We start from the raw sequence: 23,800 nt of genomic DNA, 5'->3' as shown, positions 1-23,800 counted from the left end.
AATTAGATTCCTAGAACTTCCGTCGACCCGCAAAACTGACTTTACAAGAGAGGCGTTTTCTCACGGGCTTTCTGTAGAATAAAACATAGAACAATTGTGTCTGGCGAGTGGATCACTGCGTTGGACGTAGCCTATCTTTCTTTTCCAAGGTTGACACTGACACATTGGAGATTTTTTACGTTATCACCAAAATAACTTATGATTTTTTAGTTTTGGAAAAAAAATCAGAAAAGTCTCTTGATTTGATGAGAAACATTTTTTGTCGGATTATTGGCGCCATGACAGCATGAACTCAGTGACTGTTCCTACACATTAATAATCACTGGATCTGTTAAATAATTGTACAGCCTATCACATTTTTTCAACTGGATTCAATTTCATTATGATTGTGTGTTCAAAGGTAAGTAAAATGTATTGTTGGAACAATTATTAGGCTAGGTAATAATGTTTTTTCTCCCTATATGCTCATTTTAATTTCACACCTTGACTGTGCTGAGAAAATGTAGCCTCAGTTTTGACATCATAATAGTCAAAGAAAAATTCCGTATTAGCACAGATCGTATTTGTTGTATCAGACGGAGTGGAACAAAGCCAGGATAATTATTAAAGGGTCTATGATATATATGACTTTATATTTGCAGATGAAATTAGGCCTGTAGTTTAACCTGAAACTTTGAATGTTGATGGACCTTTTATCCAGAATGGAAGTGATTGCAGGTCAAGAATTCGTATTTGACCTTGTGACCTACATACATAGCTTTATATATCTCATGCTATTTTACACATTTTGCCATGAGGCTGAGAGAAAATGTTGCTGTTTTAGAGCCCAGGGAGTCTTGAAAGACGGGACAATCTAAATTTTGTTCCCCAAAATATTGGTCTTAATATAACAAAATATGAAATATATATTTTGATAGACCAAAGTATCAGCTATGTTTTATGTTGTTGTAATTTAGCAGACACTCTTATCCAGAGCAATTACGGTTAAGTGCCTTGCTCAAGGGTACACCAACAGAGCCTTGTCGACTCGGGGATTCAAACCAGCAAGCTTTCAGTTGCTCTAACCGCTAGGCTACCTGCCGCCCTACCACACCACGTAAAGGAACAACCTAAATCATAAAATGCAACTAAATGAATTTATATAATCTCCATAAGACACCATAAAAGGCATTTCATTTTTACAAGTATTGTGCAACACGTGTTTGAAGGCCTTGATTGTTTAATTCTAACATTAGATTATTCAAATATGTAATACAAATCTCCAAACATCTTTATGTTTGTTTAATAGCACTATTAAATGCTCCAGGGCTAATGTTGTGAGTATTTTGGCATGTTTATTTTCTAGATTTAGAACATAAAACAAAATGTATAAAACAAACATTATCCCTCAGGTCTAGCACAGCAAATACTTCAATTCTTTAAGCATATGTTGCAGAGCAGAGATTAAAATACGTTTCAGAATATTGACAAAAAAATATTGACTCCATCAGTAACAGAGTTGACAAGCCACTGATGGAGTTGACAGGCCACTGATGGAGTTGACAAGCCACTGATGGAGTTGACAACAGATAATCAAAACATACATATTTTTGCCTCTAAAAGTAAAAGTTCAATACAAACATTTGTAAAATATGGAAAATTATTCATTTGAAAATCCCCAATATAAACCATCCTATCAGCTCTTTCAACAAAAATCTGATGGAGTTGATGTTTTACGGAGTTGACAAACATGTCATTTTTCTTCTTTATTCAAGTGTTATACAGGACAATTTATGGTTATGACCATGGTGATTCTAATATTGTTTGTTTAAATCTGTCAAAAGTAGAGAACTTTCCAGATCATGAGTGGTCTTGTTGCACTACATGGACATCTTTTAGGAATCATTTTTGTGAGAAATATTCTTTCACAGAGGGCTATTGCAAAAAACTACATAAGATCATTTTTCAGTTATTAATATCCATTATTGCCATTTTAAAATTTAAACGCTTTTTTGGAGAGTTTGAAAACTGGATTCTTTGCTCCGGACTAGGGCATTTTCAGGCATAGAGTCAACATGAATAATATTCAAAGTATTTTGAAAATTCCAAAACATATATTTTCCCTTGTAAAATTCCCCATAAATGTACATTTTAAGCTCAAACAATAATGAAATAACAACTATAGAAATAAGGTTTCCCTGCTGGACAAGGATTGTCCCGACTTTCAAGAATCTCTGAGCTAATTTCCTGCTATTCTATGCATTTTGCCATAAGGCTGAGAGAAAATGTTTCAGTGTTAAAGCTAATTACATGTGATTCTAAACATTTATTTCTTATGAGGTGTTCATGTGCTATCTGGGGGGCCAGACCTCCGGGGGGGGGGGGTAGCTGACAAGTATCTTTCTCCACTCTGCTGACAAGTATTTTTCTCCACTCATACAGGAGTAATAAAGGCCTAGTGTACTAATTGTGTCCATTAATATTTGTATTTCGATTTATCAGGGGGTGTTGCAGCACCCTCAGCACTCCTACTTCCCGCGGCTATGATGGTTGATAGTGAAAGTCATGGTTGATACAAAAAGGAGGAAATAATCTTCAATAGGCTACAGATTCCTGACACATTCACAACATTTGCCACATTTTATGTAATGGCAGCATCAGTGCCTTCGGGCCCCCTGTCTGACAGTTTAACAAAGTGCCTCCTATGGGTTTATATCAGTGGAGGCTGCTGAGGGGAGGACGGCTCATAATATTGGCTGGAACGGAGCGAATGGAATGGCATCAAACACATGGAAACCATGTTTGATGTATTTGATACCATTCCACTAATTCCGCTCCAGCCATTGCCACGACCCGTCCTCCCCAATTAAGGTGCCACCAACCTCCTGTGGTTCATATACCACCATTTGCCAAGTTATGAAAAACTGTTTTTGTAGTCTGATATTCACTGATTTTCATCAGTCAGGATTTTCTCTGGGTGTGCGCCAGCTCATGCTTTTTATTCCCCTAAACATCAAACACAAAGCAAGTTACATGAGCAATCTCTCCCCCCTCCCACCACTTATCTTATTTGACCACGTTGTGGGGTGGAAATCACAACCATTTTGCCCCACCTATGACATATGTTTCTGTCTCCATAGTAACTACTGTGTTATAGCCTATCCAATCCATGCACTAAATGGACAATCGTTTCTTCACCTCAGGGCTCTGTTGCCAGGGCCACCTTCGAATATGATTGCCAGGACGATGAACAGCATGCAGCAGGATCCTGGTGAGAGAAGAGGGTCATGTCAGAATCGGGCTGCCCCTCTCTACGACTCTACAGAGGACCTCTGCTGCATCACCACCACCTTCCAGTACCTGCAAAACTCAGGTACGCCAACTAGTATTTAACACACCATTTTTAATCCATGCCCCCCACCCCTATTGTGTGTGATGTCAGTGTGTGTGTGTGTGTATATATATGTCAGTGTGTGTGTGTCAGTGTTAAAGTCTGTGTGGCTGCTGTAAGATGATATCGAACACAGTAGTAATGTGTAGTAACGTGTGGGTCTGTTTCTGGCTCCAGGCTGGTATTGGGGCTCCATTTCGGCCAGTGAGGCTCGAGACGCTCTCCTGAAGATGTCAGTGGGAACCTTCCTGGTACGCGACAGCAGCCACCCCCTCTACATGCTGACCCTGTCAGTGAAGACAGCCGTTGGCCCCACCAATGTACGCATAGAGTACAGCGGGGGTCACTTCCGGCTCGACTCCAGCTCCCCAGGCCCCCCTCACTTGCTGTCCTTCCCTGATGTCTGCAGCCTGGTACAGCATTATGTGGAGGACCCTCCTCAACCTAAAGCCAAACCCAGCCCAGCCCAGCCCGCAGTGAAGGACAATGCAGTACTGCTCAAACTGCTGCGTCCCCTGCCCCAGGCCTTCCCCTCCCTCCAGCACCTTACCCGACTCACCATCAACCACCACACTGACTGTCCTAACCAGCTGCCCCTGCCATGCTCACTAGTGCGCTACCTTCAGGACTACCCCTTCCAGGTATGATGTATGAGGGTCGTCTGGCAGCCATCCCTGCCCATGGAAGGGCACACAGCAGCACTAGCGACCTCCCAGTGAAGGTCAGAGGTTATGACCTTATGCTTATAGGGTCAGAAATGGCCTCAGCTCAGCTGGACAGTGGCACCATGGGAAGCAAAGTGCAGTGTTGTCTGGGAAGAGTAGAACTATACAAGTCTCACTGGGCCTTGGGCTTCTCGTACAGACACCCATGAAACGGACTCCTAAAATTATATTTTTATTACCATTTATACTGTTTACTTTAATATTTTGTCAAGGATTTTATAAGAATGACATTATATGGATTATTTGTCTATTCATGTAAATAAATCTATTTTATAGTAAAAAAATAAAAATAAAAATATTGTTCATCTTATGTCTAACCCATAATATATTCTAAACCATCACTAACAGACTTATAGAGAGTAGCAGTAACCCGAAAAAGAGAGTAATTACTCTACCAGGAATGAACAGGAATTGTAGATAGTGTAATAATAAAACCAACACCTTGCTGCTGTACTCCCTGTTATCTTTATCATTGAGCACATTGCTGGGAGCATTTCCATGGAAACATTTTGCCTGAGTTGGTTTCCATGAAGTGGATTTAAGCAATGCTGAGAAAATCTCTTATCAGGATTAGAGCCAGAGCCATGGTTATTAATACACCAACAGAGGATGGAGTGTACTTACACACACACACACACACACATACACACACACACACACACACACACACACACACACAAATAGAAGCGCATACAAACACAAACACACACACACACACACAAACAGACACATACGCACATGAACAGACACCTGCACACACATGCACACACACACACAGCATTGTGAAGCATTAGAGACAGGCTGACCATTTTGTCAACTTTTGTTTAGCAATCTGTTCCCAATAAGTTAGAATTTGCATAGAATGCAGGGCCTTTTACAAATTTCTTAACAGGGACTTTTAAAATCATATTTCTACTCCATCAGTGGAATTAGCATTCATTTTAATTATCAATTAACTATAATAATTAATTATCATAATTATTACCATGCAATTTACTTTTTTAAGACTCAATTAATTTGTTGGTGTTTGTGCTGGTGGTGCCAAGATGTAAGAAAGGAAGGAATGTATTATTAAATATACATACTGTAGGCTAATAATAATTGTGCCCTGCCCTCCCATGCATTTCATATGCCCCCCTTAAGACTGAGGTCTGGCGACGGGTCTGATGAGAGGAGAATCCCAGCCCAAGTATAATGCCGTGTTCAACTGCTACTCGGAACTAGGACATTTGGAAATGTACAACTTGCTAACAACTAGTTTTAGTTATACAGTACACGTGCCGCGTTCAACCAGTTAGCAAGTCGGACATTTCCGAGTTTCATAGTTCCGACTAGCACATGAACCCGGCATAAGTCTATTTTGTGACAACAACAATAACAAAAAACACCTATTGCAGTCTGGACGATGGGGCACGGGCACCCCTGCCGTAGGTTCTGAACTCTGTGGTTTCAGTCAATTTCCACAGAGAGGGAGGAAACCCTGACGGTACACAATCATTTCTGTCCGACTCTTTCCCATCAAAGCTTTTTCTACCACCCGCCCTCCTCCTCCCTTCACTCCCTTGTTGGTCTGTTTCATCTATGTAAAGCTAGCCACAATAAGGATTAGCCACAATAGTGGAATATGCGGTTCGCTAATTGAAAGTTATACAAATGGATACTAATAGTGGAATCATGCCATATTTGGACTAGATAAGGCTAAACAAATTTGGAATGATGTTATATAAATTCAACAAAAAAACAGCAATTAGTTAATTTGACAAAAAAAAAGTACAACTCAGTTGAAATCGCACTGTGGATGTAATCCACTTCAGAATACTTATATTTCACAGTGCAGACTTACCTATGGGGTATCAGTCTACTCAGTGACCCCCACAGAACACCCACTGTGAAGGGTTCAAACAAATATTAGTGTTCAAGCTCATATTGCGGGACTCTGAAACCACTGTGAAATGAGCCACATTAATCCTACCAGTCAATCTACTATGCGTATTGGACGTTCATATTGCACTGTACAGCCTTATCTAAGGATTGTGGATAACTGAAATGGGGTATCAGTCTACTCAGTGACAGTACAGTGCAATATGAAAGTCCAATATGCATAGTAGGTTGACTAGTAAGCTTAATGTGGCTGACTGGGGAGGTGATTTCCCACAGGCTGTACATTGCAGAGCGACTGCATACATTTTCATTCTGGCCCCCCGTGGGAATCGAACCCACAACCCTGGCGTTGCAAGCACCATGCTCTACCAACTGAGCTACACAGTGGGCTTAAGTCTACACCCACAGCTAAAGTCCCACAATAAGTCCTACAACGCTAATATTTGTAAAAACTCTTCACAGTTGTGTTCTGTGGGTGTCATTGAGTGGGCTGATACCCAATTTAATGGACCCAAGATCCATAGGTAAGGCTGTACAGTGAAATATAAGTATGCCCCCAATGCAATTCTGAAATCACAGTGTGATTTCAACTGATTTGTTGTTGTCAAATTAACTATTGTCTTTTGTTTAATTTATACAACATTCCAAACTTGTTTAGCATGATCTAGTCCAAACATGGCATGATTCCACTATTTGTATCCATTTGTATCACTTTCAATGAGGAACTTTTATTTTGAAGCAAACCGCAAATTCCACTACTGTGGCTAATCCCTATTATGGCTAGCTTCACATAGGTGTCTGTTTTGCAATTGTGGTGGGAACCATGAAGCCACGTCTTTCGAATGCCCCACAAGGGTGAAAGAGAATGAGGTGGCCAAAGTCAGGGCTATCCAGAGCATATCATATGCAGCAGCTGTTAAAAGGGTTGAGGGTTTGAATGGTGCACTTGAAGAGTCCATGGTGGTGGATAGGCCTTCACTGCAGGCTGCAGGGGTTGCCTTTCACCAGCAGGATCCTGACATTTTAAATGTTAAGAAGTTGGACTTCGTGGCCGTTATAGCTATAGTGATAAATGGCACTGCCAAGGTGGAGAGAAGGTCCAGGAAGATAGAAATCATTGTGGAAGCGGCAGAGCGGTTCCTGGGGCTGAAATATTTCTCAGCGAAGGAGTTACATGGAATATTGACACAAGCCGTACCACCCTCTCAGGCCCTAGAGCCTGAGAAGGGCGATATGGAGAATTGAAAGAAGGAAGAAGTGGGAGTTTTGTTTTGTCAATGTACTTTTTTATTTGGGTGGATTAAGTTAGTTTCCCTTTCACGTTTTGGTTTAAACCCGTCCAGTTGGTGGCGGCAATACACCTTTTTGAGTTGTAGTCCGCCATAAAAAAAAAGAAGAAGAAGAAGAATAGGCGTTTGTTTCAGTGCGCCCCCTCAAACACGGTTGGGACGGAGCTAGCGAGTCAAGCGTGAGGTCGAGACATTATCCAGAAAACAACAACAACAATCTAGCTAGCTACATATTGTTCAGGTAAGGCTAATTATCTTACCAACATAACTCATAAACCAATATTGCAGTAATATAACCGCATTACAAGCTAGCTACATTTATTTTCCTCTGCAATAATGCCAGCTAGCCACCCCATCACTTCCGCCTCTGATAGCTTGCTAGCTTAACGTGAGCAAATCAGTATTTTTTGATTACCTAATTCACATAGCTAGTTAGGCCTGTTGTTTACTTGGTATTCGTGCCCTGTAATATCAGATATGGACCGTAGAAATGATTCATCACACATTTGTTGACCAGCTAACTATACCTAGTTAGTTAGCGGAATACACAATTTAAGTTGCTATCTAGCTGTTAGCCAAGTTAGCTAGCTGGGTACGTTAATAACAATTTCTATGTGAGTTAGCTATCTGGTTGTCTAGCTGAATTCATAATCTTATTGTGGCTAATCAAACTCGTTAGTTAACTTATTCAAAGTTGTTTACTAGTCGGGGGTAGACAGCTAGCTACTAACGTTACGTTAGTTAAGATAATGATGAGTTATGATGTTGATTGACAGCCCACTCCGTTAGCTAGCTACTTAACTTTAGCTGTGTTAGCTAGCTAATGTTATTCTGATTGACATGCAAATATGCACAATCGAGACATCTTGATCTGAGTCTTGTGTTCTGGCTAAATTAAAATAATAATATATGACTGACATGTTCCCTTAGTGGTTTCATGACAAGACACAGCTATGGCTTGGTTTCGGATCACAAATCCTGCAGGATAGTTTTCCGATCATATTAATTAATCAATGATTTTTGAAGTGACAGAGCTAGCCCATTAACAAGGATTTATTTTCGAAGGACAGTTCCACCACTTTGCCACAGCTAACAACAATAGTCTAATTATTTACTGCAGGGCTGTCAAACCCTGTTCCTGGAGATCTACTGTCCTGTAGGTGTTCACTCCAACCCTAATCTAGCGCACCTGATTCTAATAATTAGCTCGTTGATAAACTGAATTAGGTTAGTTACAACTGGGGTTGGAGCGAAACCCTACGGGAGGGTAGCACTCCAGGAACAGAGTTGGAGACTCCTGAACTAAGGAATATGTGGCCCATGCAGGACTTGACAACGTCTTTGTTGCCAGTACCATCCATGCTCCAACTCTTTGTGACCTGCAATGTATTTATGCCTGTCTCTCAATGTTCTCTATCATTTGTCCAGTCATGGCAGCCATCCGAAAGAAGCTGGTCATAGTTGGAGATGGAGCATGTGGGAAGACCTGTCTGCTCATCGTCTTCAGTAAAGACCAGTTCCCTGAAGTCTACGTGCCCACTGTCTTCGAGAACTATGTCGCTGACATTGAGGTCGACAGCAAACAGGTGAAAAAGTCCCCTCCCTTTGTTTTTTCAACCTGTAGTTCTCTCGCTGTAAAGGTAGACTCAAAAATGACATTGTACTCAGCAGGACAATCAATTAGAATCAACAGAATTCAAATCTACCAATATTGCCATTTCCTCCTCCCAATTTGCATCCTCCCTCAAGGCTTGCATACATTGCCAATAGTGGCAGACAGTGTTGGCAGATATACATTTTAGTAGTCATCGATTTCTCAATGCAGGACGTCGTATTGCTGACTCTATCAATAATGAAATGTTAGGTTGGCCATTCGGCATCATGCCTTTTCAAGTAGTAGGTCACGTACACGGTATCAGCTGTAACTGGGAAGTTGGCTGATGTCTGAAATCCTTTGGCAGGTTGAGTTGGCACTATGGGATACAGCAGGCCAGGAGGACTATGATAGGCTCCGCCCCCTATCTTACCCAGATACAGATGTCATCCTCATGTGCTTCTCCATCGATAGCCCTGACAGTTTGGGTGAGTATTTAATGCTGCTATGTGCAGACACCCACACATACATCTGTGCAGACATATACACATGCATACATATTCTGTTTTGTGACACGGGCCCTTGTTTTGGTGACACGGCTTTGACAGAATTGGAAGTACACTTACACGCACAAACACACACACACACACAGAGGCATTGTACCTGGACAGCCTTGATTTGTATTCTCTCCTGTGTAGAAAACATCCCAGAGAAATGGACTCCAGAGGTCAAACACTTCTGCCCTAACGTTCCCATCATCCTTGTGGGCAACAAAAAGGACCTGCGTAACGACGAGCACACCCGTAGAGAGCTAGCTAAGATGAAGCAGGTACAGTCAGTCACACACACTACAGTTGTCATCAGGCCTGAAAATTCAAATCCGGTCAGACCTAGCCCGAACCCGCAAAAAAGCCTGACTTCTAGAAAACGGTTGCGCCTTTACCCTGACCATGTTGCCATTGTGTTTAACAGCAAATTTCAACAGTAGGCTATAATGACTGTTGAGAACCATTCTAAGAAAAGTGAGAAGAGGAAAACTCACCTTAGTTGTGTAGGGCAGGGATCATCAACAAGAGCGTCTGCTAAATGACTAAAATGTAATGTAAATGTAGATTCAGCTGCAAGCCTATCTTTTCTTGAGTGGATGGTCAGGGGGCCGGAACATCATTTCAAATAATTTGTATACTAAATTGATCGCAAGAAGCCCAAACAGATATTTGACTAAAACATAATAATTTCAACCCTTGCTTGCATTTGTATACAATCACATATACACTATATATTCCAAAGTATGTGGACACCCCTTTAAATTAGTGGATTCGTCTATTTCATGTCTAGGAGCAACAACTACTCAGCTGCGAAGTGGTATGCCACATAAGCTCACAGAACGGGACCGCCGAGGGCTGAAGCTCGTAAAAGTCCTCGGTTGCAACACTCACTACAGAGTTCCAAACTGCCTCTGGAAGCAACGCCAGCACAATAACTGTTTGTCGGGAGCTTCATGAAATGGGTTTCCATGGCCAAGCAGCCGCACACAAGCCTAAGATCACCAAGCCCAATGCCAAGCGTCAGCTGGAGTGGTGTAAAGCTCGCCGCCATTGGACTCTGGTGCAGTGGAAACAGATTCTCTGGAGTGACGAATCGCGCTTCACCATCTGGCAGTCCGACAGACAAATCTGGGTTTGGCGGATGCCAGGAGAACGCTACCTGCCCGAATGCATAGTGCCAACTGTAAAGTTTGGTAGAGGAGGAATATTGGTCTGGGGCTGTTTTTCATGGTTCAGGCTAGGTCCCTTAGTTCCAGTGAAGGGAAATCGTAACGCTACAGCATACAATGACATTTTAGACAATTCTGTGCTTCCAACTTTGTGGCAACAGTTTGGGGAAGGCCCTTTCTTGTTTCGCATGACAATGCACAAAGCGAGGTCCGTACAGAAATGGTTTGTCGATCGGTGTGGAAGAACTTGACTGGCCTGCTCAGAGCCCTGACGTCATCCCCATCGAACACCTTTGGGATGAATTGGAAAGCCGACTGTTTGAAGCTGGTTTACAAAACCGAACGCAAAAGATGCAAAAACTAAACTTCAGAACGGGAAGCATAGAAATAGCACACATAGAACAGATCTACCGCTTCTTAGACTTGCTTTCAACAGGAATGAAAGACTCATTGCACAAACACTAGTTTATCAAGTTTATTGGTAGTTTGCACAGTTTAGGAGGTTTTATAGGGTGCAGCGAAATTGTTACTAGCTCCTAACAATGCAGTAAAATGTCAAACAAGTACGCAAATAATTTAAAATGTTAAACATTTTTTAAATCAAGAACAGAGGGGCGAATCCAATTAAACTTAAAATAGCATTCAAACAAATGTAAGGACCTGAAAAGTAATTGCTTTCCAACCTTTTTTTAGGACATTCGGATGAATTGTTAGGACATTGGTTTCCTGATAATGTAGGAAAACAAGTACACACACCTAATTCTCATAGGGTCAATATGTGGCTTTCCTAACTCCACATTGCCTGCCCCCCCCAGGAGCCTGTGAAACCAGAGGAGGGGCGTGACATGGCGAACCGGATCAGTGCCTTCGGCTACATGGAGTGCTCCGCAAAGACCAAGGATGGCGTCAGGGAAGTGTTTGAGATGGCCACCAGGGCGGCGCTACAGGCCCGGCGGGGGAAGCAGAGAAATAAATGCCTCCTACTGTAAAGGGAGGCGAGGGACTCGGCCTCCTACTGGGGGCAAGGGGAACGACAGAAGATAAGAAATTAGGTCTATTCCCCCTTCGCCCCAAAAAAGACTGTGCTCACCAGTTTTTACTAAAGGTGTAATGCTTTTAATTTGTCGTAAAGTGAAACAAGTTAAATAGTCATGGTTTTGTCAGTATTCAATGATGGGGTTATGGAAATGCTTATGTTTTTGTACATGAGTGAATCTGCCATAAACACATCCTTTGTGAACCTGTACTGCCATGCAACTAAAGTGGTCAGCCAGGGGACCTATTATTGTCATACCTGCCAATTAAGTGCTTGAGCCCCACCCACTGAACTGAGGAATGTCTCCATAGCCAATCAGGGTGGGGTACCCATACACTGTGACCCATAGGCTTGATAATTTTTTAGTTTTTTTATTATGCACACAGGCATAAAATTGTTGAAATAAATGTGCTTCATATAAAGCCCTATGTGCATCTATTCATATGCACACACGGACAAGACTGGACCACTCAGTTTAACACACGTGTCTTTGTGTAATAAATACCTCTAAGACTTGAGACAGTGGAAGTTAATAGGAACAGGATGATCGATGCAAGAAGCCAAATTGAGATACTGTATAGTCGTTGGGATATCAGTGAGAGGAAAGTATTGTGGCGAATTCGGGGTGGGTAGTGACCTTATATTTCCCTATACCAAGTCCCTTATGTGTACACACTTCTCTAATGGCCTCACGGGCACCATCCTACTTCTGACACCAATGTAGCAAATTCAGGGGGTAGCCCGGATCCAGCGACTGTCAAGGCAACACCTTAACCGTTACACCAAGAAGTCTGAGCATCTTGAAAAGGTGGATAGGTATTGGGTTAGGGTTAGGGTTGCTACAGTATCATTGTCCTTTGTTTGTCTGCTTCGCCAGAACTAAAAGGAGTTCTGCTTACATCTGCCCATACTAAGCTTTCAGCACAGAGGGTGGACAAATTAACGTTTTATTTAACATTTTGTAACATACTCATAACTTGTATACAATCAAATGCCTTACATGCGTAAATATCCCTTCTAAGGTCTTTGGTATTATTGCAAAACTTGTTCAATAACATTGTTTCAATATGTGCAAATGTATTTCATATTGTCCTATGTAACATCCATATTGTTCTGTACTTTTATTAGAATGACCACATTATACCCATTATCTAAATTCCTGAGGGGTCTGTCATTGGCATATGGCACATTAAGGGTGTGTTGGGTAAAGTGAGGTGACAAGACAATGGCTCTCAAATGACTGTTCTGCAAGGATTGGAGCACTGATGACAAGGGTCATTCAGTTCAAAACGTCATTGGTGTTTCTTGGCCGGGGCGCGAGAGCGGGCGATGACGATCGGAATCACAGCCATGGCAATCAGCCCCACAGCCACTAGGGGGCGGTAGAAGATCCAGCCAGAGGAGATGGTGAGCAGGGAGAGGGAGCAGGAAACACACAGGGCAAAGAGCTTCAGCCCCAAGCTGATCAGCTCTCTAAGAATAGGGACCCAATCCACTGGATAACAAAATACACATGTTAAGAGAGACACTGACATGCATACAGAGCAGTTAAGTTTAGACTGGAACGTAAGATCATGTCTGTATGCTTATGAAAAGTAAAATGAGGTATCGAGTTAACCAATGCGGTGTGTTACCCAGTGTGTGGATGATGCGGATCATCAGACTAATGCCGAGGAACATGAGTAACCAGCCTCCAGCCCTGAGAGCCCAGGTCAGCATAGCATTGTTCTTTTGCTCCCTCTCAAACACTTCCTACCAACACAACCAAAACAAAACTATCAGTGATGTGATCAAGGTAGTATAGAAAAATCAGGAAAAACAAGACATGGTTCAGAGTAGGTACATTTCAGTGATGGCTGAAGAGGATATTGTCAGAAAAGTAATCAAGAAAAATCACATCCTTCAAAAAAAGAAAGCCCCACACCTCAGCAGTGAGCTCCTCCAGGTAGATGATCTCTAGTATGTCTCCTGACTTGGTCCTAAAGGGCTTCAAGGTGTCATCACTCTGCATGGCCACAACACTGACCTGTGGGACACGAGGCTCTCAGATCAGTTAGGGTACTCCAGTTAGCAATCAGTTGATGATAAGAGTTGTTCCACTGACAGTTCATTTGAAGAGGATTATGGACTTATGTAGTACACAGTGACTTAAGGGGTACTTGGGGGCAGTATTTAGTGATTAATGATGAATAATGAATAATGACTTCAATAACTGATAACAGAGAGTAGAAAATAAGAACTTTATTCTCCATCGGGAGATGGACATTTCACAAGTTGACAAAAGCAATCTACAAGCTGACCACCATGGACCAACTGGAGGTCAGTGTAAAGCTCCTGAGCTCTATGTACTCACTGTCTGGGCTGGCCCAGGGTAGCTCCCTTCCCCACTGAGTCCAGCATAGGAGAAGCTCACACGCACGTCTCCCACCTAAACAGCCAACAAATCAAATCACCAGAGTTTAAGTCACAATAGAATGGATAAATATGAGTGGCATGAGCCTGTGCATACCAGCCTTTATGTTAACAGCTATATATATATATATATATAGTTGGTAGAGCATGGCGTTTGCAACGCCAGGGTTGTGGGTTCGATAAAATAATGTATGTGCTAACTGTAAGTCGCTCTGGATAAGAGCGTCTGCTAAATGACTAAAATGTAAATGTATATTTATTTATGAAGGTGAGTTGTCGTGTGAAAAACTAGGTTTATGTTGGTGAATCATTGTGTAAAAAGCTATACGTTTGTGTAGTGAGCCATCGTTAGAAAAGATTTGAGCGTTTAGACAGGCAGACATATTCTGATATTTTTTTCAATAATTGGTCTTTTGACAAATCAGAGCAGCTCTGAAAAGATCTGACTTGATAGGTCAAAATACCAATGAGTGGGATAAAATATCAGAAGAATTGGGCTGCTTGTCTAAACGCAGCCAGTGTTGTGAGTGACACTCACCTCTGGTCTGCGGGGGTGTTGGGTGTGGTAGAAGTAGTCCTCATCGACCGTGAGAAAGGAGTCAGAGTCAGGAGCGGGGAGATCCTTCAGACGCAATGTCTGGAAGTTCTCAATCTGATCCACCAATCCTCAGGAGAAAATTAAACAAATTAATAAATTAACCAAATCACCGGGATACATTTCAAAAGTTGTTAGACAAGCAATGGAGCTGCTAGCCTGTGTTCTGTAGATACCTTTGGAGAGCGAGAAAGGTCCAACCTGAACATCAGGAGTCACCACTGTTACACTCTCCACTGCCATGGCACTGTAAATGCACCAGCATGTTAGGTAGAGACAACAAAATACCTCTGTACCAGTTCATTAACATAATACCTGCTGTAGTTGTGACTGACAATGAGTGAGACAGAAAGAATGAGACCGAGAAGACAAAATAATTGGAGTACCTCGGGTTGATGTGACCAATCTCTTTATCAAAGTTCCTGCTGTTGATAAGCTCTGCCTTCCACTCTGTATCTGAAGAAAGAGTTCGGATCTGATACATTTCACTGGCATGGCATGCATGTTGCTACTGAAGTAAGTAATGTAGTACCTTTTGTTGTTCTTCACTGTGTGTACCACAGGAGGTTTGTGGCACCTTCATTGGGGGAGTACGGGCTCGTGATAACAGCGGAATGGTATCAAATACAAACACATGGTTTCCATGTGTTTGATGCCATTCCATTTACTCAGTTTCAGCCCTTACTATGAGCCGTCCTCCCCTCAGCAGCCTCCACTGGTCTGTACTTACTGTAGTTGTACGTAGTCTCAGTCTTGGACTCTCCACCCTCGTCATAGTCTCTGAGGAATAGTCACTAGCAGGTTACAAATAAAAAACACATCTGACACATGTAGCTGCCTAAACACAACCACAGTATTCATTCTGAATGAGTAGGAGCTATGGATTCCCTGAATCGGCTGTTGGTTAAGTAGTGAGTGAATGAACAAACAAACGAATAGCATGTGCCTGAAAATCAGTTCAGCAAAGACACAAAATGAATGTTTACACAGGCACACTAATAATTAGTCATGTAAACACCTTACTCTGCGTCAGGTCATAATCAAAGTAAGCATACGCCGATTAAAGCACCTGGATTTCTAAGCAATCTTTCGAATTATTAGGAAAATGTGAACACCAGGGGTATATTTGATCTACGCATGTGTTAGCACCAGCCTAGCGAGCCTCCCTCTTTTGCACGAGTGAAGTGAGTTTGGAAAAACTGAAAGTACAGTGCATTCGGAAAGTATTCAGACCCCTTCACCTTTTGTTATGTTACAGCCTTATTCTAAAATTGATTTTTTAAATTCAATCTACACACAACACCCCATAATGACAAAGCAAAAACAGGTTCAGAATTTGCAAATGTATAGATATTTTTTAAATATCACATTTACATAAGTATTCAGACCCTTTACTCAGTACTTTGTTAAAGCACTTTTGGCAGCGATTACAGCCTTGAGTCTTCTTGGGTATGATGCTTCAAGCTTGGCACACCTTTATTTTGAGAGTTTCTCAGTTTCTCCTCTACAGATCCTCTCAGGCGCGGTCAGGTTGGATGGGGAGCGTAGCTATTTTCAGGTCTCTCCAGAGACGTTAGATCGGGTTCAAGTCCGGGCTCAGGCTGGGTCACTCAAGGACATTTCAGAGACTTGTCCCGAAGCCACTCCTGCGCTGTCTTGCCTTTGTGCTTAGGGTCATTTTCCTGTTGGAAAGTGAACCTAGGGTCGTTGTCCTGTTGGAAATTGAACCGTCGCCCCAGTCTGAGGTCTTGAGCGCTTCTCATGGTCTGAGAGTCCTTTAGGTGCCTTTTGGCAAACTCCAAGCGGGCTGTCATGTGCCCTTTACTGAGGAGTGGCTTCCGTCTGGCCACTCTACCATAAAGGCCTGATTGGTGGAGTGCTGCACAGATGGTTTTTCCTTCTGGAAGGTTCTCCCATCTCCACAGAGGAACTCTATCAGAGTGACCATCGGGTTCTTGGTCACCTCCCTGACCAAGGCCCTTCTCCCCCGATTGCTCAGTTTGGCCGGGCGGCCAGCTCTAGGAAGAGTCTTGGTGGTTCGAAACTTCTTCCATTTAAGAATGATGTAGGCTACTGTGTTCTTGGGGACCTTCAAAGCCGCATAAATGTTTTGGTACCCTTCCCCAGATCTCTGCCTCAACACAATCCTGTCTCGGAGCTCTACGGACAATTCCTTCGACCTCATGGCTTGGTTTTTGCTCTGACATACACGGTCAACTGTGGGACCATATATACACACACACACGTGTGCGCCTTTCCAAATCATGTCCAATCAATTGAATTTACCACAGGTGGACTCCGATCAAGTTGTAGAAACATCAAGGATGATCAATGGAAACATGATGCACTTGAGAGTCTCATAGCAAAGGGTCTGAATACATATGTAAATAAGTTGTTTATTTGTAATACATTAGCAAAAACCTGTTTTCGCTTTGTCATTATGGGGTATTGTGTGTAGATCAAATTGTTTTTATTTAATCCATTTTAGAATAAGGCTGTAACGTAACAAAATGTGGAAAAAGTCAAGGGGTTTGAATACTTTCCGAATGCACTGTATGCATCTTAGAAATAGTTTCCACATACAAACTTTATATGTCCGAACTCAGAATCAAATACACTTCACAAAAACAACAGTCGCTGTGTGATTGGCAATTTTCGGCATTTATCAAAGTCCCAGCAGGTATCCTGATTTCAGGTGTGTCCATGTTAACAGGATTATTAGGGAAATTTCTTGCAAAGCATGTAAACATTTTAAACTATTATCTTTAAACTGAATATTCACAATAACCATATGATCGTGCGCATGTAAACGTACCCAGTGAAGGTCGGTGAAATGAGACCCGTCAGTAACTGACGAGGAGTGACGATCATAGTCCTGTCCACCAGTTAGCTCAACCCTACATACAGTGCCTTCAGAAAGTATTCACATTGACTTTCACACATTTTGTTGTGTTGCAGCCTGAATTTAAAAATTGAGTAAATTGAGATTGTGTCACTGACCTACACACAATAATCCCTAATGTCAAAGTGGAAATATGTTTTTTTAAAGTTTTACAAATGAATTAAAGATGAAAAGCTGAAATGTCTTAAGTATTCAACCCCTTTGTTATGGCAAGCCTAAATAAGTTCAGGAGTAAAGATTTGCTTAACAAGTCACATAATAAGTTGCATGGACTCACTCTGTGCAATAAGTGTTTAACATGATTTTTGAATGACAACCTCACCGCTGTACCCCACACATACAATTATCTGTAAGGTCCCTCAGTTGAGCAGTGAATTTCTAACAGATTCAACCACAAAGACCAGGGAGGTTTTCCAATGCCTCGGAAAGAAGGGCAACTATTGATTGATGGGGAAAAAAGCTGACATTGAATATCCCTTTGAGCATGGTGAGGTTATTAATTACACTGGATGGTGTATCAATACACCCAGTCACTACAAAGATACCAGGTGTTACTCCACAATACTAACAAATGACAGTGAAAAGAAGGAAGCCTATACAGTATAAAAGTATTCCAAAACAAAACATGCATCCTGTTTGCATTAAGGCACTAAAGTAAACCTGCAAAAAATTTGACAAATAAATTAACTTTATGTCCTGAATACAAATACAAAGGGTTATGTTTGAGGCAAATCCAACACGGAGTACCATTCTTCATATTTGTAAGCTTGGTGCTGGCTGCATCATGATATGGGTATGCTTGACATCGGCAAGGACTAGTGGAGTTTTTAGGTTTAAAAAAATTATCTAAAAATGGAACAGAGCTAAGCACAGGTAAAAATCCTAGAGGAAAACCTGGTTCAGTCTGCTTTCCAACAGACACTGAGACAAATTCACCTTTCAGCAGGACAATAACTTAAAACACAAGGCCAAATATACACTGGAGTTGCTTACCAAGACGACATTGAAAGTTCCTGAATGTCCTAGTTAAAGTTGACCAAATTTCTTTATAGAATAAATAAATAAAAACAATAATAATATATATATTTTTAAAAGGGGGGGGGGGGGGGGGGGGTGTATGTATATATATATATATATATATATATATATAAATATATATATATATATATATATAAATAAATGGCTTCAAAATCTATGGCAAGACTTGAAAATGGCTAACTTGACAGAGCTTGGAGAATTTTAAAAAGCAAAATGTGCGAATATTATACAACCCAGGTGTGCAAAGCTCAGAAACGTACCCAGAAAGACTGACCGCCAAAGGTGATTCTAACACTCAGGGGTGTGAATACTCATGTGAATTAAATATTTCATTTTCAATAAATTTCTAAAAACATGTTTTCACTGTCATTATGGAGTAGTGTGTGGATGGGTGTTTTTTATTTAATACATTTTGAATTCAGGCTGTAAATACAACTAACTGTGGAATAAGTCAAGGGGTATGAATCATTTCTGAATGCACTGTACCTGCCAGATCATAAGACCCTGACTCACCTGCTCTCGCTGTACTCCACCCATTGGTACATCTCCACCTGTCTCTTCAGCTTCACCGCCTGCACCGCCACTCTGTAGTTCGGGTCATGGAGGGGCTAGAGAGGAGAGGGATGGGAGGAGGACGTGATGACAGGTTAAGATCAGGGACCATATCCACAAAGCAACTCTTGAGTAGGAGTGCTGAATAAATACGATTTATATGGACAGATCCCAGATCAGCACCTCCTACTCTGAGATGCTTTGTGGATATGAGCCCAGGTAAAGAAATGAGATCAGAAAGAGGCTTAAGGGAACCTTTCTGTAAAGCATTTGAGCAGTAGGAGAACTGAATAGTAACAGTGGTAGGCCTATATTGGTTTATTATTACACAAGAGTTACAGCAGCGCTCAGTTGTACCAGCACCTCTAATAGAATTTGGGTCAGGTGATGAGACTGGTAATAGTAATGTATAGTGGTGAGTATTGTAGGCCTATACCTGTAAGGTGCGCAGTGGGGCTGTCAGGTGAACCAGATGGTTGTTGTTATGGTCCAGTGGGCTGGAGTACCGGTGCAGGGACACCACCTGAGAGAGACCCTCATCCAGGGAGGTAGCGGTTCTCAGGGCCCTTCCCTGTGTGGGGAAACCAACTGTTGGACTACTGGAGGCCTATACATGCTAAAATAGCCTATTCTACACACACACGGTTTATCTGAAACATGTCATATTTCAGAAATATTTTGTTTCAATGATACAATATTCTAGAAATGTCCACAGACATACACTTTACTGTGCTGCTACATACACTACCGTTCAACAGTTTGGGGTCACTTAGAAAAGTCCTTGTTTTCGAAAGAAAAGCATTTTTTTTTGTCCATTAAAATAACATCAAATTGATCAGAAATACAGTGTAGACATTGTTAATGTTGTAAATGGCTATTGTAGCTGGAAACTGCTGATTTTTTATGGAATATCTACATAGGCCCATTATCAGCAACCATCAGTCCTGTGTTCCAATGGCACGTTGTGTTTGCTAATCCAAGTTGATCATTTTAAAAGGCTAATTGATCATTAGAAAACTTTTGCAATTAGTGGCTTGCGAAAGTATTTACCCACCTTGGCATTTTTCCTATTTTGTTGCCTTACAACCTGGAATTAAAATTGATTTTTTGGGGGTTTGTATCATTTGATTTACACAACATGCCTACCACTTTGAAGATGCAAAATATGTTTTATTGTGAAACCAACAAGACAAAAAAACAGAAAACTTGAGCGTGCACAACTATTCACCCCCCCAAAAGTCAATACTTTGTAGAGCCACCTTTTGCAGCAATTACAGCTGCAAGTCTCTTGGGGTATGTCTCTATAAGCTTGGCACATCTAGCCACTGGGATTTTTGCCCATTCTTCAAGGCAAAACTGCTCCAGCTCCTTCAAGTTGGATGGGTTCCACTGGTGTACAGCAATCTTTAAGTCATACCACAGATTCTCAAATGGATTGAGGTCTGGGCTTTGACTAGGCCATTCCAAGACATTTAAATGTTTCCCCTTAAACCACTCGAGTGTTGCTTTAGCAGTATGCTTAGGGTCATTGTCCTGCTGGAAGGTGAACCTCCGTCCCAGTCTCAAATCTCCAGAAGACTGAAACAGGTTTCCCCTCAAGAATTTCCCTGTATTTAGCGCCTTCCATCATTCCTTCAAGTCTGACCAGTTTCCCAGTCCCTGCCGATTAAAAACATCCCCACAGCATGATGCTGCCACCAACATGCTTCACTGTGGGGATGGTGTTCTCGGGTGATGAGAGGTGTTGGGTTTGCGCCAGACATAGCGTTTTCCTTGATGGCCAAAAAGCTACATTTTAGTCTCATCTGACCAGAGTACCTTCTTCCATTTGTTTGGAGATTCTCCCACATGCCTTTTGGCGAACACCAAACGTGTTTGCTTATTTTTTTTCTTTAAGCAATGGCTTTTTTCTGGCCACTCTTCCGTAAAGCCCAGCTCTGTGGAGTGTACGGCTTAAAGTGGTCCTATGGACAGATACTCCAATCTGCGCTGTGGAGCTTTGCAGCTCCTTCAGGGTTATCTTTGGTCTCTTTGTTGCCTCTGATTAATGCCCTCCTTGCCTGGTCCGTGAGTTTTGGTGGGCGGCCCTCTCTTGGCAGGTTTGTTGTGGTGCCATATTCTTTCCATTTGTTAATAATGGATTTAAAATGGTGCTCCGTGGGATGTTCAAAGTGTCAGATATTTTTTTAGAACCCAACCCTGATCTGTACTTCTCCACAACTTTGTCCCTGACCTGTTTGGAGAGCTCCTTGGTCTTCATGGTGCCGCTTGCTTGGTGGTGCTCCTTGCTTAGTGGTGCTCCTAGCTTAGTGGTGTTGCAGACTCTGGGGCCTTTCAGAACAGGTGTGTATGATATATATATATATATATATATACACACACACACACACACACACATACACTGAGATCATGTGACACTTAGATTGCACACAGGTGGACTTTATTTAACTAATTATGTGACTTCTGAAGGTAATTGGTTGCACCAGATCTTATTTAGGGGCTTCATAGCAAAGGGGGTGAATACATATGCACGCACCACTTTCCCGTTATTTATCTTTTAGAATTTTTTGCAACAAGTTTTATTTTATTTTTTCACTTCACCAATTTGGATTATTTTGTGTATGTCCATTACATGAAATCCAAATAAAAATAAACTTAAATTACAGGTTGTAATACAACAAAATAGGAAAAACGCCAAGGGGGATGAATACTTTTGCAAGGCACTATGTTAGCACAGCTGAAAACTGTTGTGCTGATTAAAGAAGCAATAGAAACGGGTCTTCTTGAGACTAGTTGAGTATCTGGAGCATCAGCAATTGTGGGTTCGATTACAGGATCAAAATGGCCAGAAACAAGTAACTTTCTTCTGAAACTCGTCAGTCTATTCTTGTTCTGAAAAATGATGGCAATTCCATGCAAAAAATTGCCAAGAAACTGAAGATCTCGTACAACGCTGAGTACTACTCCCTTCACAGAGCAGCGCAAACTGGCTCTAACCAGAATAGAAAGAGGAGTGGGAGGCCCCGGTGCACAACTGAGCAAGAGGACAAATACATTAGTCTAGTTTTTGAGAAACAGACGCCTCACAGGTCTTGCTCAGTTGTGCACCGGGGCCTCCCACTCCTTTCTATTCTGGTTAGAGCCAGTTTGCGCTGTTCTGTGAAGGGAGTACACAGCGTTGTATGAGATCTTCAGTTTCTTGGCAATTTCTCACATGGAATAGCCATCTTTTCTCAGAACAAGAATAGACTGACAAGTTTCAGAAGAAAGTTATTTGTTTCTGGCCATTTTGATCCTGTAGTCGAACCCATAATTGCTGATGCTCCAGATACTCAACTAGTCTCAAGAAGGCCCGTTTTATTGCTTCTTTAAATCAGCACAACAGTTTTCAGCTGTGCTAACATAATTGCAAAAGGGTTTTCTAATGATCAATTAGCCTTTTAAAATGATAAACTTGGATTAGCAAACACAACGTGCCATTGGAACACAGGGCTGATGGTTGCTGATAATGGGCCTCTGTAGGCCAATTTAGATATTCCATAAAAATAAAAAATAAATTATATATATCAGCCGTTTCCAGCTACAATAGCCATTTACAACATTAACAATGTCTACACTGTATTTCGGATCAATTTGATGTTATTTTAATGGACAAAAAAAAAGCTTTTCTTTCGAAAATAAGAATTTCTAAGTGACCCCAAACTTTTGAACGGTAGTGTACACTGTTTGAAACTACTCGCCTCATTGGTGAAAAGGACGTAAAAAGAGAGCGCGAACAGTGCAACACCAAGAACTGTTCCCCCTGCGGTTTCACTCAGACGCTCCAGGAAGCCGGGCTTGGAACGGCTGGTTGTCCGCGTGTGCTGGTCATGTTCTGCCGATAACTGTGAGAAGGGCAGAATAAATATGCAGGGCCCGGTTTCCCAAAAGCATCTTAAATATGCACTATGCAGAAATCGCTCCGCCATTTCCTGGTTGCTAACATTCTATGAGCGCCTAATTTAAGTTTATGTGAAGAGACAAGCAAGTGTAGAAAATCATTGTACCATCTAAACCGCTGTGAAATATTTTTCTTAGCCAAAATTATATTTTCGGCTGCCCTGAACCGTCTCTCCATCACTACTCACTTTTAGGGTTGAGTAATCAGCTGGATGAAAATAAATATCAGAATGACTGATAAATGGCAAGGCTGGCTATGGTAATGTTAATAAAGAAATAAAACTTACTGTTGAAGCTGACATTGTCTGGATAGTTCCACGCCCAACCATGTATCAGCAAAGGGATAAAGTTTGCAGTAGCCTTAGTTGGCTATTGACGTCCTTGATTCAAAACAGACTAGCAAGCATTAGTTGCCCGGTTTGTTCCTGCTATAACCTACCCGCGGATACTCAAAACCGTCTACAAGCAAGAGACATCAACACAATGAAGCAAGAACTTGAAATATGCGTTTCGTGAGGTGAAAGGACATTTGACATATCTTCTTGGGGATGCTGGGAAATGTAGGCATGCTGTCATAACGGCCCCGCCACTGTCTTTAGCCTCGCCCTCCTTCTTTTTTATTATCACAGAGAGGAAGAGGCGAAGCGAGAGGATTTACACCGCCCAATCTGTCCGCGTGAAATAAGACCTTTTTTGTATGGAGGTCTATGAGAGAATGTCGATTAGAAGTTTCGTAATGTTTAGGCTGTT

General features: G+C 41.7%; 3 protein-coding genes across 3 annotated transcripts; 2 read left to right on the top strand and 1 right to left on the bottom strand.

Annotated features, from left to right (window-relative positions):
• Window positions 1–333: 333 nt before the first annotated feature.
• LOC311138389 (cytokine-inducible SH2-containing protein-like) lies at window positions 334–4,243 on the top strand. The gene is made up of 3 exons (XM_084173057.1): window positions 334–400; window positions 3,183–3,352; window positions 3,548–4,243. Exons 2-3 carry the CDS (start codon window positions 3,211–3,213, stop codon window positions 4,015–4,017), a joined length of 612 nt encoding a protein of 203 aa, XP_084029183.1. The 5' UTR covers window positions 334–400; window positions 3,183–3,210; the 3' UTR covers window positions 4,018–4,243.
• A 2,531-nt stretch (window positions 4,244–6,774) lies between these two features.
• Window positions 6,775–12,130, top strand: LOC311138780 (transforming protein RhoA). Its single transcript, XM_084173603.1, has 5 exons — window positions 6,775–7,506; window positions 8,694–8,851; window positions 9,227–9,347; window positions 9,558–9,688; window positions 11,392–12,130. The coding sequence occupies exons 2-5, from the start codon at window positions 8,696–8,698 to the stop codon at window positions 11,563–11,565; spliced, it is 582 nt and encodes a 193-aa protein (XP_084029729.1). The 5' UTR covers window positions 6,775–7,506; window positions 8,694–8,695; the 3' UTR covers window positions 11,566–12,130.
• Window positions 12,131–12,545: 415 nt separating this feature from the next.
• tmem43 (transmembrane protein 43) lies at window positions 12,546–23,586 on the bottom strand. The gene is made up of 12 exons (XM_084173602.1): window positions 23,338–23,586; window positions 22,852–22,995; window positions 19,548–19,682; window positions 19,073–19,167; window positions 15,350–15,399; window positions 15,006–15,075; window positions 14,796–14,866; window positions 14,563–14,690; window positions 13,966–14,040; window positions 13,537–13,638; window positions 13,247–13,364; window positions 12,546–13,107 (listed from the first exon to the last, which is right to left on the bottom strand). The coding sequence occupies exons 1-12, from the start codon at window positions 23,377–23,379 to the stop codon at window positions 12,905–12,907; spliced, it is 1,233 nt and encodes a 410-aa protein (XP_084029728.1). The 5' UTR covers window positions 23,380–23,586; the 3' UTR covers window positions 12,546–12,904.
• Window positions 23,587–23,800: the final 214 nt, after the last annotated feature.

This window comes from Coregonus lavaretus (assembly GCF_964263955.1).
Source record: "Coregonus lavaretus genome assembly, chromosome: 12".
NCBI lineage: Eukaryota > Metazoa > Chordata > Actinopteri > Salmoniformes > Salmonidae > Coregonus > Coregonus lavaretus.
The sequence above is the reverse complement of the archived record's forward strand: the minus strand, read 5'-3'. Positions and strand labels throughout refer to the sequence as shown.

Coding starts and splice junctions, on each gene's coding strand:
- LOC311138389 (XM_084173057.1), top strand. CDS start 3,211: ATGATTGCCAGGACGATGAACAGCATGCAGCAGGATCCTGGTGAGAGA. Junction 3,353..3,547: donor CCAGTACCTGCAAAACTCAG/GTACGCCAACTA, acceptor TTCTGGCTCCAG/GCTGGTATTGGGGCTCCATT.
- tmem43 (XM_084173602.1), bottom strand. CDS start 23,379: ATGGTTGGGCGTGGAACTATCCAGACAATGTCAGCTTCAACA. Junction 19,683..22,851: donor ACGTCCTTTTCACCAATGAG/GCGAGTAGTTTC, acceptor TTCCCCACACAG/GGAAGGGCCCTGAGAACCGC. Junction 14,867..15,005: donor ATTGGTCACATCAACCCGAG/GTACTCCAATTA, acceptor GTGCATTTACAG/TGCCATGGCAGTGGAGAGTG.
- LOC311138780 (XM_084173603.1), top strand. CDS start 8,696: ATGGCAGCCATCCGAAAGAAGCTGGTCATAGTTGGAGATGGAGCATGT. Junction 9,348..9,557: donor CGATAGCCCTGACAGTTTGG/GTGAGTATTTAA, acceptor TCTCCTGTGTAG/AAAACATCCCAGAGAAATGG. Junction 9,689..11,391: donor AGCTAGCTAAGATGAAGCAG/GTACAGTCAGTC, acceptor TGCCCCCCCCAG/GAGCCTGTGAAACCAGAGGA.